This window comes from Oncorhynchus gorbuscha, linkage group LG14 (genome assembly GCF_021184085.1).
Source record: "Oncorhynchus gorbuscha isolate QuinsamMale2020 ecotype Even-year linkage group LG14, OgorEven_v1.0, whole genome shotgun sequence".
Taxonomy (NCBI): Eukaryota; Metazoa; Chordata; class Actinopteri; order Salmoniformes; family Salmonidae; genus Oncorhynchus; species Oncorhynchus gorbuscha.
Genome location: NC_060186.1, coordinates 29,699,261 through 29,719,743, shown reverse-complemented (window position 1 = coordinate 29,719,743; position 20,483 = coordinate 29,699,261). Strand labels below are relative to the sequence as shown.

At 42.4% G+C, this 20,483-nt stretch overlaps 1 protein-coding gene across 1 annotated transcript in view; it reads right to left on the bottom strand.

The window, feature by feature from the left end:
* alcama (activated leukocyte cell adhesion molecule a) overlaps positions 1-20,483 on the bottom strand; it is a 69,036-nt gene that overhangs the window by 32,585 nt on the left and 15,968 nt on the right. Inside the window, exons 2-4 of the mRNA XM_046297738.1 lie at positions 7,610-7,716; positions 4,593-4,812; positions 3,823-3,887 (exon numbers count right to left, since the gene is read on the bottom strand). Of these exons, the coding sequence (XP_046153694.1) occupies positions 3,823-3,887; positions 4,593-4,812; positions 7,610-7,716 (392 nt within the window). The remainder of the gene's footprint in view (positions 1-3,822; positions 3,888-4,592; positions 4,813-7,609; positions 7,717-20,483) is intronic.

The following is a 20,483-nucleotide window of genomic DNA, read 5'->3' as shown; positions in this document are numbered from 1 at the left end:
AATAAATACAGCTGCTAGAATCTTGACTTGAACCAAAAGATTGGATCATATTACTCCAGTGCTAGCCTCCCTACACTGGCTTCCTGTTGAGGGCTGATGTCAAGGTTTTATTGCTAACCTACAAAGCATTACATGGGCTTGCTCCTACCCATCTTTACGATTTGGTCCTGCCGTACACACCTACACGTACGCTACGGTCACAAGACGCAGGCCTCCTTACTGTCCCTAGAATTTCTAAGCAAACAGCTGGAGGCAGGGCTTTCTCCTATAGAGCTCAATTTTTATGGAATGGTCTGCTTACCCATGTGAGACGCAGACTCGGTCTCAACCTTTAAGTCTTTATTGAAGACTCATCTCTTCAGTAGGTCCTATGATTGAGTGTAGTCTGGCCCAGGGGTGTGAAGGTGAATGGAAAGGCACTGGAGCGACGAACCGCCCTTGCTGTCTCTGACTGGCCAGTTCCTCTCTCTCACATTTACATTTACATTTAAGTCATTTAGCAGACGCTCTTATCCAGAGCGACTTACAAATTGGTGAGATCCTCTGCCTCTAACCCTATTACAGGGGCTGAGTCACTGGTTTACTGGTGCTCTTCCATGCCGTCCCTAGAGGGGTGCGTCACTTGAGTGGGTTGAGTCACTGACGTGATCTTCCTGTCTGGGTTGGTGCCCCCCCTCTGGTTTGTGCTGTGGGAGAGGTCTTTGTGTGTCATTCTCTGCCTTGTCTCAGAATAGTAGGTTGGTGGTTAAAGATATTCTTCATGTGGTGTGAGGGCTGTGCCTTGGCAAAGTGGGTGGGGTTATATCCTGCCTTTGGCCCTGTCCGAGGGTATCATCGGGTGGGGCCACAGTGTCTCCCAACCCCTTCTGTCTAAGCCTCCAGTATTTATGCTGCAATAGTTTGTGTCGGGGGACTAGGGTCAGTCTGTTATATCTGGAATATTTCTCATGTCTTATCCGGTGTCCTGTGTGAATTTAAGTATGCTCCCTCTAATTCTCTCTCTCTATCTCTCTTCTCTCGGAGGACCTGAGCCCTAGGACCATGCCTCAGGACTACCTGGCCTGATGACTCCTTGCTGTCCCCAGTCCACCTGGTCGTGCTGCTGCTCCAGTTTCAACTGTTCTGACTGCGCCTATGGTACCCTGACCTGTTCACTGGACTTGCTACCTTGTCCCGGACCTGATGTTTAGGACTCTCTCTCTACCGCACCTGCGGTCTCTAACTCTGAATGATCGGCTATGAAAAACCAACTAACGTGTACTCCTGAGGTGACCTGTTGCAACCTCTACAACCACTGATTATTATTATCTGACCCTGCTGGTCAACTATGAACGTTTGAACATCTTGGCCATGTTCTGTTATAAGCTCCACCCGGCACAGCCAGAGAGGACTGGCCACCCCTCAGAGCCTGGTTCCTCTCTAGGTTTCTTACTAGGTTCTGGCCTTTCTAGGGAGTTTTTCCTAGCCACCGTGCTTCTACATCTGCATTGCTTGCTGTTTGGGATTTTAGGCTGGGTTTCTGTACAGCACTTTGTGACATCGGCTGATGTAAAAAGGTCTTTATAAATACATTTGATTGATTGATTGATTGACTGCTCAATGGGTGACATGCCTGGTGAGTATGTACGCCATGCTAAAAACTGGGCCATTTTCTGTGCATTATCATGCCGAAACATGAGATGATGGCGGCGGATGAATGGCAAGACAGAGAGGAAGTGGATAGAGTCAAAGTTGCAGGACCATTATCATATTCTGAGAGAGCAACTTGGCATATATAACAAGGCAATTAGAAAAATGAGCCCGTCTGGCATTTCTAACTTGATCACTATTAATCAGAATCATTTGAGAGTGCTCTTCTCGACCATTGATGATCTGATAAATCCTACCCCATATTTCAGAGATAAGATAACAAACATGATGCTGGGTATCAGTCAAGCAAGACCCGATGAGAAGTTTGATGATTTGTGCCGTAGCCTACCACGCAAAGGCACTATGGATTTATTGTCCCTGGTTGACACAAACATGTTCGGGGAAAGTGATATCACATTCACAACGTAAGCCTTCTAACTGCCTTCTCGATCCGATCCCCACCACCTTCTTCAAAACAGTGGTTACATATCTAAATAAGTGCAAGCTATTGTTAATCATTCTCTGTTCACAGGCACTTTGCCCACAGCACTAAAAACTGCTAACTTGAAACCCCTTCTGAAGAAAATTAATCTTGATTCTTCAGCTCTTAGCAATTTTCAGCCAATCTCCAACCTTCCATTCTTAAGCAAAATTCTGGAGAAATTGGTTTTCATACAGCAAAATTATTTTTTACGTGCCAACTGTATTTTTTAAAATTCCCAATCTGGTTTTCAGGCCCACCACAGCACAGAGACAGACAAGTAATAAATTATCTTTAAGCCAACACAGATGCCAAACAGCTCTATGTCCTTGTGCTGCATTTGACACGGTTGACCATGATGTCCATCTGGACAGACTGGAGAGGTGGGTTGGTCTAAATTGGCTTAGGACCTATTTAACAGGTTGAGTCTTTTGTCACCTGTGGTGAACATAACTCAGAGAAAATTCATATCACATGTGGCATTCCATAAGGTTTGATTTTGGTTTGGGTACTGTTCAGTTTATATATGTTACCCCTTGGCAGCGTTATCAGAAAGCACGGCATTGATTTTCACTGCTACGCAGATGATACACAACTTTACGTTTCTGTGTCTCCTGAGGATTTTAGCTCCACGGATGAATTAGACTGTTTGAGTGATTTAAATACATGGATGGCTCACAACTTCCTCCAGCTAAATCAAGACACAGCCGAGGTACTTATTGTTGGAGCCAAAGCACAGAGAGAGAATCTGGCAGCACATTTTAATTCACGGGCAATAAAGATAACACCAGGTAAAAAACCTAGGTGTTATTTTAGAACTACATTTCAAATCACACATTAGGAATGTGACCAAAATAGCTTTTTACCACCTGAGAAACATTGCCTAGGTGCGGCCGTTTCTCTCTCAGGCTGACAGAGAAGCTCCTCCATGCTGTTTTATTACAGCAGGCTTGACTACTATGATGCTCTCCTGTCTGGTCTACTCAAGAAAGCCATTGGTCAACTGCAAAACATACAGAATACTGCAGCAAGGGTACTGATCAAGAACAGATGGAGAGCACACATTACAGTTTGTGTAGAAATGTTTCGATTGTGCAAACCCAGTTTCATCAGCGAGACGGGTGGCTGGTCTCAGACCATCCCGTAGGTGAAGAAGCTGGATGTGGAGGTCCCTGGGCTGGCGGGGTTTCATGTGGTCTGCAGTTGTGAGGCCGGTTGGGCGTACTGCCTTATTCAATAAAACAACTTTGGATGCAGCTTATGGTAGAGACATTAATATTAAATTCTCTGGCAACAGCTCTGGTGGACATTCCTGCAGTCAGCATGCCAATTACACGCTCACTCAAAACTTGAGACATCTGTAGCACTGTGTTGTGTGACAAAACTGCACATCTTAGAATGGCCTTTTATTGTCCCCAGCACAAGGTGCACCTGTGTAATGATCATGCTGTTTAATCAGCTTCTGGATATGCCACACCTGTCAGGTCGATGGATTATCTTGGCAAAGGAGAAATGCTCACTAACAGATGTAAACAAATGTGTTTACATTTTAGGGAAATAAGCTTTTGTGCGTATGGAACATTTCTGGGATCTTTTATTTCAGCTCATGAAACATGGGACCAACACTTGTGTTGATATTTTTGTTCAGTATTTATAGTTGGTGAGTTGGGGCAAAAGTCTGCTATGTTCTGTGTTAAATGTGTTCTACTTACCGACGTCAGTTTGCCGTTCTCCAGCTCTTTGGCTTTGTCTTTTATCTGTGGTGGCAACGGCTTCTCTGCAAAAACGATAAACAATGAACCCGTGAATAATGTAAGTGCTCTACTCAATGCTCAAATTTAACCAGTAATACTACTACATAGTGTAATGAGTGGATGACGTAGGCTGGACTTATGGTTGGTTGGCAATATGGCAACATGACAACAAGTTGCATAGAATTAGTACTATTTTCTCTATGGAAATAAATCCATCTATACACTCTCATCCTGCCTTCAGGGTGGTGTCTGACAACCCCATGAAACCAGGCCTGAAGGTTCCCTTGAAAAAGGTAATGTCCCTAACTCTGTAATGCTCCCCTGTGATTCACTGAGACACACACATAAGACAATGTTTCGATCAGGATCGTATATATTTGGTTTTTCTGCCTGCACCTATAGGCTATCCCCGAAGTGGAAGTGACCTCCCAAGGGAGAACAGGTTTGTCTAAGTGAGGCGAAACCTTGGACCTGTGTATCTCCATCAAAAAGTTTGTAACTTTTCTAGACTTTGAATATATCATCCAGTGCCTAGGGAGACATGTTTTTACATTAAGTGTCATTACAGCTTCCACTTTAGGTCTGAGATTAAATGTTGATTTCAATCCACCCACTATTTTAAATCTTTTCAAAGGCTTCTCAAGCTCGCCACAACAAGGGGAAGCTTTAAGATACATCCATTTTATTTTATACCTAATGAACATAACCCAGATGTAGCTACTACTTACTGTGGACCAAGACGTCGACAGGGTGCTCGTCCAGGTTGGAGCCGTACACAACCATGCAGGTGAAGGTCCTCTGGTCCACCAGGGAACCCCCTTGGATCATGAGGCTAGAGTTGGCCGCGATGGTCACTCGGTCCTTGTAGCCGTCCATGGCCTGGATCTGGGCCTGCTCCTTGTGCGCCTGCTTAACCAGGAGGTCTCCGGAGGTGCCGTCATCCATCTTCTGATTTGAGCAAAGCCACAGAGAACCGTCACGTTAAGTTGCACAGTCAGACTTCAGCAATTCATCAGACACTTTCATCTTGAGACAGATTTGTGTTGACCTTGAGTCAAGAGTAGCCTTCACTGTAATTGTTTTAATGTATTTTATGTACAGTACCAGTCAAAAGTTGGACACCTACTCATTCTATTTTTTTTTACGTTTACTATTTTCTACATTGTAGAATAATAGTGAAGACATCAAAGCTATAAAATAACCCATATGGAATCATGTAGTAACCAAAAAGTTGTTAAACACATACAAATATGTCATATTTGAGATTATTCAAAGTAGCTAGCCTTTGCCTTGATGACAGCTTTGCACACTCTTGGCATTCTCTCAACCAGCTTCATGAGAGAGTCACATGGAATGCATTTCAATTAACAGGTGTGCCTTGTTAAAAGATCATTTGTGGAAGACCTTGCCTTTTTAATGTGTTTGAGCCAATCAGTTAGGTAGGGGTGGTATACAGAAGATTGCCCTATTTGGTAAAAGACCAAGTCCATATTATGGCAAGAACAGCTCAAATAAGCAAAGAGAAACGACAGTCCATCATTACTTTAAAACATGAAGGTCAGTCAATCTGAAAAATTTCAAGAACTTTTAAAGTTTAAAGTACAGTCTCAAAATCATCAAGCGCTATGATGAAACTGTCTCTCATGAGGACCGCCCCAGGAAAGGAAGACCCAGAGTTACATCTGCTGCAGAGGATAAGTTCATTAAGAGTTACCATTAAGAGTTACCAGCCTCAGAAATTGCAGCCCAAATAAATGCTTCACAGACAGTCAGATTCCAAAGGGCTACAAGACCATCGCCAAGCAGCTTGGTGAGAAGGTAACAACAGTTGGTGCGATTATTCGCAAATGGAAGAAACACAAAATAACTGTCAATCTCCCTCGGCCTGGGGCTCCATGCCAGATCTCACCTCGTGGAGTTAAAATTATCATGAGAACGGTGAGGAATCAGCCCAGAACTACACAGGAGGATCAGCTGGGTGACAACTGGGTGAAAGTGTTGTGAACAGATGAGACCAAAATGGAGCTCTTTGGCATCAACTCAACTCGCTGTGTTTGGAGGAGGAATGCTGCCTATATGACCCCAAGAACATCATCCCCACCGTCAAACATGGAGGTGGAAACATTATGCTTTGGGGGTGTTTTTCTGCTAAGGGGACAGGACAACTTCACCGCATCAAAGGGACGATGGAACAATCAAATCTTGGGTGAGTACCTCCTTCCCTCAGCCAGGGCATTGAAAATGGGTCGTGGATGAGTATTCCAGCATGACAATGACCCAAAACACACGGCCAAGGCAACAAAGGAGTGGCTCAAGAAGAAACACATTAAGGTCCTGGAGTGGCCTAGCTAGTCTCCAGACCTTAATCACATAGAAAATCTGTGGAGGGAGCTGAAGGTTCGATTTGTCAAATGTCAGCCTCAAAACCTTAATGACTTGATGAAGATCTCCAAAGAGAATATTGGACATAATCCCTCCTGCGATGTGTGCAAACCTGATGGCCAACTACAAGAAATGTCTGACCTCTGATTGCCAACAAGGGTTTTGCCACCAAGTACTAAGTCATGTTTTGCAGAGGGGTCAAATACTTATTTCCCTCATTAAAATGCAAATCAATGTTCAACATTTTTGACATGTGTTTTTCTCGATTTTGTTGTTGTTATTCTGTCTCTCGCTGTTCAAATAAACCTACCATTAAAATTATAGACGGATCATTTCTTTGTCAGTGGGCAAACATACAAAATCAGCAGGGGATTAAATACTTTTTTCCCTGACTGTAGATGGATATAATTACTTTTGGCATAGACATTGCCATTTAGGTCTTCCAATATTTAAAAGTAAACTGGGTGGGGATTCCTATGGGCTGGAACTGCTCATACAATGCACTCAGAGAGCATAGGGGCTAGGGGCTTTATTTAATCCGCAAATAAATTTAAAGGCAGAGTGCATTCATGATAAACACTGCATGTCGGCTAAATCAGAAATTATCTTTACATTTCTATCGCGGAATCTGTAACACTTCAAGACCAAGATTTATACCAGGACCTTGGTCCCAAAATACAAACCCAGACTCACTGAGTTGAGACCATGACAGGTTAAATACCAAATTGATGTGGTCTCAAGAGTCCATCGGCCCTTTCTTCAATTGTAAGAAACTCAAGTAGAGTACAGCACAGTAAAGTAGAGCACAGAGAAAGCATTCTTTTGAGAAAGGTGTTTAAAAAATATACTACTAATTAGATAATTATCATTCAATGTAATAATAGATGAACTCAAGATGTTCTATTGAAATAAAAAAAAAAGAATATTGAAATAAAAAAAATACTGAATTGCTTCATTCTCAATTATGAATTTTAGGAGTTAGGGTTTGGGACAGCCACTTCTCAATATAAATAGGTGTATAAAAAATGACTTTGGATTTTAAAAAAATCAACAATATGTATGTTATTGCCTTGGATTGAATTACAACATATGAGATTTGACCGTTTTTTTAAATAGTTTTTTGGGGGGTGGAACAGGGTTTCAACCACCATAAACGTGTTCCGTCTCCAGACGCTGTCTAGACCACCTCATTAATGATTCATTACGCTTGTTGTCATGTGCTCTTGGATAATAATCATGTGGAAAGTGTGCGTGTTAAATGTGCTGATTTAAAATCAGTTTGTTTGACTTCAGCTTTTGGATGACCTACATCTGTAACTGGAACAGACAATGGGAGACAAATGACAGTAAAAAGACAACTTACATATTTCCATTTAGTGAAGATAAGATCCTCTGGCTTGGCAGCTCCATTATTGCATGGCACTTCGATCGTCCCTCCGTACAAGCCTATCACAGTTACTGTGCTACGAACTGAAAAACAAAAAATTAAAGAATGTTGAAAGTGCAACACAGGATTTTCCACAAAAAATGGCATTGTAATTTCAGAAAATGTCCATAATATACATACACTATATATACAAAAGCATGTGGGGACCTCTTCAAAAACAGCTGATTCAGCTATTTCAGCCACACTCGTTGCTGACAGGTGTATAACATCGAGCACAAAGCCATGCAATCTCCATAGACAAACATTTGCAATAGAATGGCCTTACTGAAGAGCTCAGTCACTTCTAACGTGGCACTGTCATAGGAATGCCACCTTTCCAAAAATAAAATTTGTAAAATTTCTGCCCTGCTAGAGCTACCCCGGTCAACTGTAGGTGCTGTTATTTGTGAAGTGTAAACATCTAGGAGCAACAGCGGCTCAGCCTCGAAGTGGTAAGCCACACAAGCCCACAGAACAGGACCACCACGTCGTGCGTAAAACATTGTCTGTCCTCCGTTGCAACACTCACTACGAAGTTCCAAACTGTCTCTGGAAGCAACGTCAATAATAACTGTTTGAGCTTAATGAAATGGGTTTCCATGGCCAAGTAGCCACACACAAGCCTAAGATCACTATGCGCAATGCCAACTGTCAGCTGGGGTGGTGTAAAGCTTGCCTCCATTGGACTCTGGAGCAGTGAAAACGCGTTCTTTGGAGTGATGAATCGCGCTTCATCAGCTGGCAGTCTGACGGACGAATCTGGGTTTTGCATAATGGCAATTGTAAAGTTAAGTGGAGGAGGAATAATGGTCTGGGTCTATTTTTGATGGTTCGGGCTAGGCCCCTTACTTCCAGTGAAGGGAAATCTTAACACAATTCTGTGCTTCCATCTTTGTGGCAACAGTTTGGGGAAAGCCCTTTCCTGTTATCGGGATGAATTGGAAAGAAGACTGCAAGGCTGAATCGCCCAAAATCAGTGCCCAACTTCATTAATGCTCTTGTGGCTGAATGGAAGCAAGTCCCTGCAGCAATGTTCCAACATCTAGAGGAAAGCTTTCCCAGAAGAGTGGAGACTGTTATAGCAGCAAAAGGGGGACCAACTCCACATTAATGTCCATGACTTTGGAATGAGATGTTCGACGAGCGGTTGTCCACATACTTTTGGTCATGTAGCGTATCTGGCGCAAATAGTGGAATGATAGTGTTTCACAGTATTACTTACCCACCAGTGTTGTGATTGGCTGTGATATTCACCTATTGATTTATCCTGCCGGAGAGGCATCTGCTGTCAAACTGGGAAAGTTGTTCTGACTTTGGGGCGGTGTTTAGTGGAAATGACAAATTTCCTGGTTGCAAAAATTCTACACTGTTCGCTCAATTTCAGTTTATGTGAGAAAACAAGCACTGAATAGTTAAGGCAATCATTGTACCATCTAAATTCCCGCAAAATATCTTTCCAATAACAAATATAGTTTTAACAGCTGTTTGAAGCTGGTGGACAAAAACCACTGTGGAAGCAGGTGGACCTAAACCGAAAGTAACTTTCGTTTTGCCCCTAGATTGACAACAGATACCACTCCAACGGTAGAAATCAATAGGCAAATATCACAGTCAAACAGTACACTGGCTGGTAAGTATTACTGTGAAACAATATAATTTAATGCAAAAATTGTGTGTGCAAATCCTATGTGTAGCACCTTAAAAATTGAGCTCTATGGGGATCGCAGTGTTAGATCACTGTGGGGTACCTGGACAAGGTCATGCAAAACAAAGCCACCTGGGAAGGCAAACAATGCAAGCAGGGATCCTGCAACTGAGTAACATAATTCTAAGAAGGTGCCACATTTTTGGTGAAGAACTTCCCAACCAAACAGTTTCCATTTCAAAGTGCTTCTCTGTGAGTAATATGTGACAGTGGTAAGCCAGGGTCCAACACCCCGACGAGGCAGCTGAGCCACACTGCCATCCCTAACCATTTCATTCCAGGAAAACAGAGCAGGCCCTATGGTAGAGGTTGCCATGGTGACAATGAGGCCCCGCCAGGCAGTGAGTTGGACAGCTTTAGGAGAGGAGATGAATGGCACAGGTCACAGGGAGCAGGACTGGAGGGATCTTCTCGCTCCAACCACTTCTATAGGTTCCTTGCTGTCTTTGACAAAGAAGCAGAGCAAGGCAGAGTTCAAATTCTGGTCATACCAAAGCAATAAGCTATTGGCAATCCCAACACAAATCAACAGTACACAGACAAAGTGGCATTTGCACTTGCCTAAGTAGCCTCATGTTCCCATTCTATTTACACTCTCAATATCCCATGCGTAAGTGTATTACGGTGCTGATGAAGAAAATGGGCGCATGTGATTTGTCACTTAATATAAGACACGAGGTACAAGACAATTCAGCACAGAGCTTATAGTTAAGAGTACTCTAAATATAACTGCTACAATGCACAAGAGTCAATTGAGGAAGTGGTGTGAGTGTCTGACTCAAGGTCCCTTCAATAAGTTCATTGTTTGAGTCAAAGATATACATCAAACTTTATTGCTTGGAATTTGAGAAGACGCTAACCTTTCAAAGTGAGTATGTGAGAGGAACTCAAAATGGATTTTAACCAACTGTTTTTCTCCTAATTCCACTTACACAAAATAAAACGTATTTCACAAAATGGAAGACCTTGACATTTTCCAGACCTGGCTCAAAATGTTCTTTCAAAATACTTTAGGTGCACTTGATGAATGTAGCGAACCGGGAATGCAGGTCTAGTTTGAACAGCCCAGTCTCATCCGAGAATTAAATGAAGCTGCCCTCTGATAACCCCATGCTGAGCTGTCTGGAATTGGAGGGAAAAATCTCCAAGTATGATAGGAGCAGCATGTGCAGTCAGCCTACTGCTCCATGTAGCCCATGAAAGTGTGTCCGTTCAAATAAAATCAAAATACTCTCCGACTAGTAACTGCCCTTCCTCAAAAACAAACCCTGGCAACTGATTCTGACCTGCAGCAATGGGGTTGTTCCCACTGGTTTATAACGGGTTGAATCAATGTTGCTTCCACATCATTTCCACGTGTGATGACGTTAAATCAACGTGGGAAAGTAATTAGGATTTGTAAAAACTCCAAACGTAAGGGCATTTGTCTTTTCTTTTTTTTTACCCAACGTTTAACTGACTCCAATGACCTGGTGAAGTGTTTAATTCATTTCACGTTGAACTCACGTTGACAACTCAAAACTAGACGTTGAAATGATGTCTGTGCCCAACGGATTTGCTCTGGCTGAGAAGTGCTATGGTTTTTATCTTGTACAGGTGATTGTGCAACCTAACAAATGAATGCTTTTGACCAGGGAACAGATGTTTATTTGCATGGCCTATACCCTTTAAACTATTTCCTCAAGCGCATACTATACTTGTACTATGAGGAAAGTGTCGGTGGACAATCTTTCTTTGCTGTCAAATTACAAGTAATCTATATGGATTTGTATAAAGAACTAGAGTTTAACCCATTCGATGCTTCACGCACATCTAATATTAATGTTTCATGATTTCTTAGAACTTATTCAGAATGATGATACTGAGAAATGTACTTTGACAGCTTTTGAATAATTTAATTACAGGCTCAAAATATGATGGAAGTTTGCCTTCATGTGGTTGTGCAGGTGTGCGAATAATTAAAAACACGAAGGAAGATAAGTCTGCCTTCAGGTGTTCAAGGAGTGAGAAAAAAATCAACAGCTTGGTGTTAGGCTAACATTTACAATAAATTCAACTGTCAAAATCAAAATATGTCTCTATGTGGAATAAGGGATTAGCTGCATAAGGAAATTACACATTTAAAAGCATTAATATTGTTCTATCAAGCACTATCACAAACAATTCTAAAAAATCTTATTTGAAACAAGAGGCATAAGTCATGAATGGTTATAATGGCACTATAATACAATTAGTCTTCAGTAAGGTTTCTTCAAATGTGGCCAACATTACCAAACCGAGCCAAGTAGTCAGACAACAGCATAAACTTGCAATGTAAATGTAAATGTGACCCGTTTCAGGAAACTATGCATATGTCGCAAGTCACAACTTCACAGGAGAGCCATTTTAACTTTTTTTTTTTTTTACATAATGCATTTTTTGGCAGAAATGCCTTCTGGAACATGTGAACTTTCATGTGCCTTAATAACAATCTTGTATACCATCTGTAAAAATGTTAAATTACAAACCTTGTTGGTTAAGCCACAGAAAAAGAGGTCATCTTCCCACTAGCCATGATTGGATGAGATAATGAGTGGGCTGGACATGCCGAGAAAGCAGTTCAGATTGGTATGCCATATAAACTCAGCAAAAAAAGGTCCATATGTGTTTGAACATAACAAGATTCAACAACTGAGACATAAACTGAACAAGTTCCACAGACATGTGACTAACAGAAATGGAATAATTTGTCCCTGAACAAAAGGGGGGGGGTTAAAAAAAGTAACAGTCATCTGGTGTGGCCACCAGCTGCATTAAGTACTGCAGTGCATCTTCTCCTTATGGACTGCACCAAATTTGCCAGTTCTTGCTATGAGATGTTACCACACTCTTCCACCAAGGCACCTGCCAACAGGTCCCAGACGTGCTCAATGGGATGGAGATCCGGGCTCTTCACTGGCCATGGCAGAACTCTGACATTCCTGTATTGCAGGAAATCACACACAGAACGAGCAGTATGGCTGGTGGCGTTGTCATGCTGGAGGATCATGTCAGGATGAGCCTGCAGGAAGGGTACCCTATGAGGGAGGAGGATGTCTTCTCTGTAACGGACAGCGTTGAGATTGACTGCAATGACAACAAGCTCAGTCTGATGATGCTGTGACACACTACCTCAGACCATGACGGACACTCCACCTCCAAATCGATCCCACTCAAGAGAACAGGCCTTGGTGTAACGCTTCAACGATAAACGCGAATCCGACCATCACTCCTGGTGAGACAAAACCGCAACTTTTTGCCAATCCTGCCTGGTCCAGCGACGGTGGGTTTGTGCCCATAGGCAACGTTGTTGCTGGTGATGTCTGGTGAGGACCTGCCTTACAACAGGCCTACAAACCCTCAGTCCAGCCTCTCTCAGCCTACAGTCTGAGCACTGATGGAAGGATTGTGCGTTCCTGGTGTAACCTGGACAGTTGTTGTTGCCATCCTGTACCTGTGCTACAGGTGTGATATTTGGATGTATCGATTCTGTGCAGGTGTTGTTACACGTGGTCTGCCACTGCGAGGGCGATCAACTGTCCGTCCTGTCTCCCTGTAGCGCTGTCTTAGGCATCTCACAGTATGGACATTGCAATTTATTACCCTGGCCACATCTGCGGTCCTCATGCCTCCTTGCAGCATGCCTAAGGCACGTTCAGGCAGATGACAGGGACCCTGGGCATCTTTCTTTTGCTGTTTATCAGAGTCAGTAGAAAGGCCTCTTTAGTGTCCTAAGTTTTCATACCGTCTGTAAGCTGTTAGTGTCTTAACGACCGTTCCACAGGTGCATGTTCATTAATTGTTTATGGTTCATTGAACATAATGGGAAACAGTGTTTACACCCTTTTCAATTAAGATCTGTGAAGTTATTTGGATTTTTACGAATTATTTTTGAAAGACAAGGTCCTGAAAAAGGGAGGTTTCTTTTTTTTGCTGAGATTAGGTTTCTGTCTATTTTAGCTGGTCAGTCTGTGTTGGGTAATCTTGTCAAATGCTGCTTTTTTGGTGTGTATTGTGTAGTGGAGCTGCACAGATAAGTGTTACTCTCCACTTTCTGGGGGATCAAGTTTTGAAATCAGTGGAATTAGAGTACGATAGCTAAAGAGATGGAGAAAACACCTGTCTCCAGATTACATCTTCAAACTAAAGGCATCTGTGGCATGGCATGGAATCCGTGACATGGAGACACGTACATCATGTATGATTTTGTATACAGGTAAGATAGTCTAGCATTAGCTGGCTGGCTCCCTAGCTGACATTATTTGTATCCCAGAGCTGTTTGCTTGCTTCAATGTTAGCTAGCTAACATTGAACCATGGATGGTTATCTCCCATTAGATTCATGCAGCGGAGTAACGACATGATTTGGCACTATGTTCATTGTTGTTTAACTAGCTAACGTTAGCTGGCTGGCTCGTTAGCTAGCGTTACATGATCTTACAGATTCTTTATCTAGCTAGGTAGTTACATGTCTTAAGCTAAAGTGTACAACATGCGTTGGATATGGAAGGTGTCAGTAAACGTCTGCAAAAAGCAGAGCTGGTTAGGCTGTTTTCATGTTATCTATAGGTACACAAATCAAGTGTGCGCTCTGAACGCGCCGAGGGCAAAACGAGATGGGTGGGGCTAAAGCTTAAGAAGGTGTGAACGATGCTGAATGAGCATAGACAGCAGATCCCAAAACATTCAAAGGCCATTTTCTCAAAAGTGAGTTTTCAAGTTTATCAACCTTCAAAGCAGAATTACTTTCCCATTGTTCCTCAACAATGCAGTGTATGATATACCATTTTGTACTACATAAGACCGAATCCAGGTGGTGAGTCACATATGTAAATAAAATGTAAATTTCTAAGGGTTTTTCCCTGTCCTCCAACACTCAAAGTAGTTTCAACCACCTTCCTTTGCATGCCGCCAATAGACTCACAGGATGCCCTCTATAATGCTGGGTCAAACAGTTCCACAAAGAGAAATCTTTCAGCAAAGGTTGCAAGACCATTACCGACATAAAGACCCTCTTCCCTGCCATGCTTTTGTTGCTGAGATCAAACTAAGAGAGGGGAGGATTGCTAAGGTTGGACACAAAATAAAAGAAACATGAGTAAATTATGGATACAAAGTATATTGAAAGCAGGTGCTTCCAAACATGTGGGATCTTGAGTTAATTAAGCAATTAACATCTCATCAACAAGGGACATTTATAAACATTAACAGTTGCCCATTATTTTGGCTACCATGGCTAGAATAGATCTCAGTGATGTTGAAAGAGGGTTCTCAAAGTAGCATATGGGGTTTAAATGGTGTGTGTGTGTGTGTGTGTGTGTGTGTGTGTGTGTGTGTGTGTGTGTGTGTGTGTGTGTGTGTGTGTGTGTGTGTGTGTGTGTGTGTGTGTGTGTGTGTGTGTGTGTGTGTGTGTGTGTGTGTGTGTGTGTGTGTGTGTGTGTGTGTGTGTGTCAGTCACCAGATCTCAACTGAACACTTATGGGAGATTATGGAGCGGGGCCTGAGACAACATTTTCCACCACCATCCCTCCAATAGTGTTCTAGACACTTGTAGAATCTATTGAAGCTGTTCTGGCAGCTCGTGGTGGCCCAACGCCCTTAAGACACTTGATGTTGGTCTTTCCTTTATTTTGACAGTTATCTGTATTTTCACATTTCAGTGTCCTGACACTAGTTCGGATAGACTCTAGCAAGTCAGTCAACCATCTAGCCTGCAGTCCTCTCTGTAATTACTCATATCTAATGCTCAATCCAAATTAACTTCAGAAGATCTGAAAATCCTCCTCTGTCCCCCATTTGACCATTGGCATAATGACAGCAACAAGCACCAAAGAGCTGCTGGAACTATTGGAAATGTCCTCACCTCTTGCATTGCAGCAGACACACATAACGAGCAAGAGCTTCCCCGCCTGAGATGGAGCTGGAAATGAATCGCAAATTGGGAAATCAACGCTTTCCCACTTTTTTCCATAGCAGAGTGTATGTTTTTTTATTTTTATTTATTATTTCACCTTTATTTAACCAGATAGGCTAGTTGAGAACAAGTTCTCATTTACAACTGCGGCCCGGCCAATATAAAGCATAGCAGTGTGAACAGACAACACAGAGTTACACATGGAGTAAACAATTAACAAGTCAATAACACAGTAGAAAAAAAGGGGGGACAATATACATTGTGTGCAAAAGGCATGAGGTAGGCGAATAATTACAATTTAGAAAATTAACACTGGAGTGATACATGATCAGATGGTCATGTACAGGTAGAGAAACTGGTGTGCAAAAGAGCAGAAAAGTAAATAAATATAAACAGTATGGGGATGAGGTAGGTAAATTGGGTGGGCTATTTACCGATAGACTATGTACAGCTGCAGCGATCGGTTAGCTGCTCAGATAGCAGACGTTTGAAGTTGGTGAGGGAGATAACGGTTGAAAGCATGCATTTGGTTTTACTAGCGTTTAAGAGCAGTTGGAGGCCACAGAAGGAGTGTTGTATGGCATTGAAGCTCGTTTGGAGGTTAGATAGCACAGTGTCCAAGGAAGGGCCAGAAGTATACAGAATGGTGTTGTCTGCGTAGAGGTGGATCAGGGAATCGCCCGCAGCAAGAGCAACATCATTGATATATACAGAGAAAAGAGTCGGCCCGAGAATTGAACCCTGTGGCACCCCCATAGAGACGGCCAGAGGACCTGACAACATGCCCTCCAATTTGACACACTGAACTGTGTCTGCAAAGTAGTTGGTGAACCAGGCAAGGCAGTCATTAGAAAAACCGAGGCTACCGAGTCTGCCGATAAGAATACGGTGATTGACAGAGTCAAAAGCCTTGGCCAGGTCGATGAAGATGGCTGCACAGTACTGTCTTTTATCGATGGCGGTTATGATATCGTTTAGTACCTTGAGCGTGGCTGAGGTGCACCCATGACCGGCTCGGAAACCAGATGCACAGTGGAGAAGGTACGGTGGGATTCGAGATGGTCAGTGACCTGTTTGTTGACTTGGCTTTCGAAGACCTTAGATAGGCAGGGCAGGATGGATATAGGTCTGTAACAGTTTGGGTCCAGGGTGTCTCCCCCTTTGAAGAGGGGGATCTCAGACGATATGAAAGAGAGGTTGAACAGGCTGGTAATAGGGGTTGCAACAATGGCGGCGGATAGTTTTAGAAATTGAGGGTCCAGATTGTCAATCCCAGCTGATTTGTACGGGTCCAGGTTTTGCAGCTCTTTCAGAACATCTGCTATCTGGATTTGGGTAAAGAAGAAGCTGGAGAGGCTTGGGCGAGTAGCTGCGAGGGGGGGCGGAGCTGTTGGCCGAGTTTGGAGTAGCCAGGAGGAAAGCATGGCCAGCCGTTGAGAAATGCTTGTTGACGTTTTTGATAATCATGGATTTATCGGTGGTGACCGTGTTACCTAGCCTCAGTGCAGTGGGCAGCTGGGAGGAGGTGCTCTTGTTCTCCATGGACTTTACAGTGTCCCAGAACTTTTTGGAGTTGGAGCTACAAGAATGCACTATTTCTGCCTGAAGAAGCTGGCCTTTACTTTCCTGACTGACTGCGTGTATTGGTTCCTGACTTCCCTGAACAGTTGCATATCGCGGGGACTATTCGATGCTATTACAGTCCGCCACAGGATGTTTTTGTGCTGGTCGAGGGCAGTCAGGTCTGGAGTGAACTAAGGGCTATATCTGTCCTTAGTTCTGCATTTTTTGAACGGCGCATGCTTATCTAAAATGGTGAGGAAGTTACTTTTAAAGAATGACCAGGCATCCTCAACTGTGTGTGGGCACACCAAACACACAAAATTAGCATGCGTTAATGAAAAAACTGAGAAAGACTAATTTCCTGCATGTCTTAATTTATGGGCCATGGATTTTCTGAATTCAAAATGTAGGCTTTAACACTTAAACTGCCGGGCCTCGCTACCCCCTCTTACTACTACATCAATGAGCAGCCATTTGACTGCAACATTCTAAAAGTCAAACAATTATTTTATATCTGCTATCAGAAAAATTGTCCTTTGTTTGTGTTTATGAAAGACTTCGGTAATATTAGAATATGAAAAAAAAATTGCTTTCAAAGAACACAACACTATTTCAATTAGTTTATGTTACTGTAGGCGATGCTGCTGCGTGCTCACACATGGGTCGCAAAGGAACAGCGGTTGTGATATTTTGACAGAGCTCATCTCTTCCATTTTTATTTGGCAGACCTCAAAAAATGTGGAGACCTCAAAATCTGCTCTTTTTGATACGACACTGAACAATAATATAAAAGCAACATGCAACAATTTGAAAGATTTTACTCAGTTTCAGTTCATATAAGGAAATCAGACAATTTAAGTAAATTCACTAGATCCTAATCTATGCATGTCAAATGACTGGGAATATGATATGCATCTGTTGGTCACAGATACAGTACCTTTAAAAAGAAGGTAGGGGAGTGGATCAGAAAACCAGTTAGTATCTGAGGTGACCACCCTTTGCCTCATGCAGCGCAACACATCTCCTTCACATAATGTTGTCAAACTGTTGCTTGTGGCCTGTGGAATGTTGTCCCACTCCTCTTCCATGGCTGTGCGAAGTTGCTGGATATCAATGGCTGTGCGAGGTTGCTGGATCTTGGCATTTATTATGGATCTGCCAATGGAGCAGCTACTCTTCCTGTGTTTCAGCCATATTAAGGCAGTTACACCATTTTAAAAACATTACAATACAGTGGGATCCAGGGTGGTGCTGCTGACTTTTCTCACAGAAAAACTGGATGGAAACAGTTATTGGGAGAGAAAAAAAAAACACAAAAAAAGACAGTCTTTTCTTCCTACTGTGGGAGATGCTGAGGAAGAAAGGCACTTAAAAGCCGAGGCAGAGGAGGAGGAAAAGGGTGGGGGAAGGATAGTGCTGAAAAAAATGGTGTTTGCTGTAGACTGGTACCAAGCACGAGAAAGGGCTGAGTCATATATGGTCACTGCATCAGCGCCACTCTGTCTCTACCTTTCGCCATAAATCTGAATAATGGTGAACTACTGTCAGCCACCCCCATTACCAGGACCACAATGGCTCCTGAATGATTTTCTGTTTGTTAGCTACGGATACTCCTCGTATGTTTTGAGAGGGGGTTTGATTGGTATACCACCCCCCTGGTTTGGTGCTTTACCCGTCAACAGGCATGCGCACAGATAAGGGTATAATATAGTTTATCTTCTCTAGGGTAGGGGGCAGCATTCAGAATTTTGGATGAAAAGCATGCCCAAATTAAACGGCCTGCTACTTGGGCCGTTATATGCATATATAGATAGAAAATTTGAAAGTTTACAAAACTGTTAAAATAGTGTCTGTGAGTACAACAGGCGAAACCCCTGAGAAAAAGCCATTCAGGAAGTATTTTCTTTTGTTGGTTTTGTAGTTTTTTATTCAATGCCATTACAGTATCCATTGACTTAGGACTCAATTTGCAGTTCCTATGCCTTCCACTAGATGTCAACAGTCTTTAGAAATAGTTCCAGGCTTGTATTCTTATGAGGGAGTAAGACCAGTTTGAATGAGTGGACCCTGACGTGTCACAGAGCTTTTTCATGCGCAATCCCGAGAGAGTGCCTTTCTTGTTTACCTTTTATATTGACAACGTTATTGTCCGGTTGAAATATTATAGATCATTTAGGCTAAAAAACAAGCTGAGGGTTGAATATAAACATCGTTTGACATGTTTCTATGAACTTTACGGATACAATTTGGATTTGTCTGCGTTTCAGCCTGTGGATTACTGAACAAAACGGAGAACAAAAGGAACATTTATTGAGTAAATTAATGTCTTGAGTGCAACCATAGGAAGATCAAAGGGATTAATTTTATCTCTATTTCTGAGTTTTGTAACGCTTCTGCTTGGCTGGTTACTGTTCGTGATAATTTGTCAACTGGGCTATGTTCTCAAATAATGGTAAGGTATGCTTTCGCCGTAAAGCATTTTAAAAATCTGACACCGTGGTTGGATTCACAAGAAGTTAATCTTTAAACCCATGTAAAATAAGTTTTGTTTTCAGATTTTTTATAATGAGTATTTCTGTATTTTAATTTGGCGCTCTGAAATCTCACTGGATGTTGGCCAGATGGGACGCTAGCGTCCCACATACCTTAGAGAGGTTATAGTAATATAGTTCGCCAACTGCCCTGTACGGAGCTTGCATGCAGCCGGTTGTGCCTATTTCCCCAGTCTACCCTGTACGGAGATTATGCCCGCCCAGTATCCAAACATGCATGCTACCTAGTTTAAATATGAACATTACTACCACTTCAGCATAACATTTGATTAACATGTGATCTACATCATCAATATTCTGTCTGGTTGGCCTACGCGCAGCAACACTAGCATTTATTTTCTTATAGAATCACAGCACCCTTTATAAATGTAAATACATTTGCTGAAGTTACAGAACTACTGCTGTCTGTTAAAAAAGAATGCATAGCTGTGGATTGTGTGTATAGCCAATAAGACATAGCCTACAGTCTGGAACGTGCAGAAAATCTGTCAGTGAACAGCATGCAGACAAAACCAGGCTTTTGCCATATTTAAAATACAATAGCCAGAAAAAACAGGTTGGAAAGCAAAACGTCCCTGACGAAAAATGAAGACTAAATATTTTTACAAACTTCCAAATAGGCCTATTGCGCAAAAAGAAGTAGGCTTTTGGCACGAGTGCATTGCTAGGAAGTGAGTGAACTGCGTATCATTGGATGAGTCAGTGAAACTGGGAAGCTTTTCGGTGTGAGTGTTGAAGTAGCCTGTCATTTTGATCATTAGTGCGGTATTTAAAAAATCTGCAGTCATGTAAAATTACGCAGAATTGCATGAAATGCATTTATAAAAAGGGAGAAAAAATATTCTGAGGTACAGTTTAGAAAACAGCTGGCGCGTTGAATGCTCTGATGAAGCGCGTTAGCATGCCCGGACAAAAATAAAAAGGTGAATGAGGTCACATCTTTTAGTGTTATTATTATTATTTTCATTTTGAAATGCCGCCGTTTCCCAATGTTCTTGAACTTGGGATTTAATTTCAAGTTGGCGTGTTGCTTTTCCCAGGACATATAAAACAACAAGGT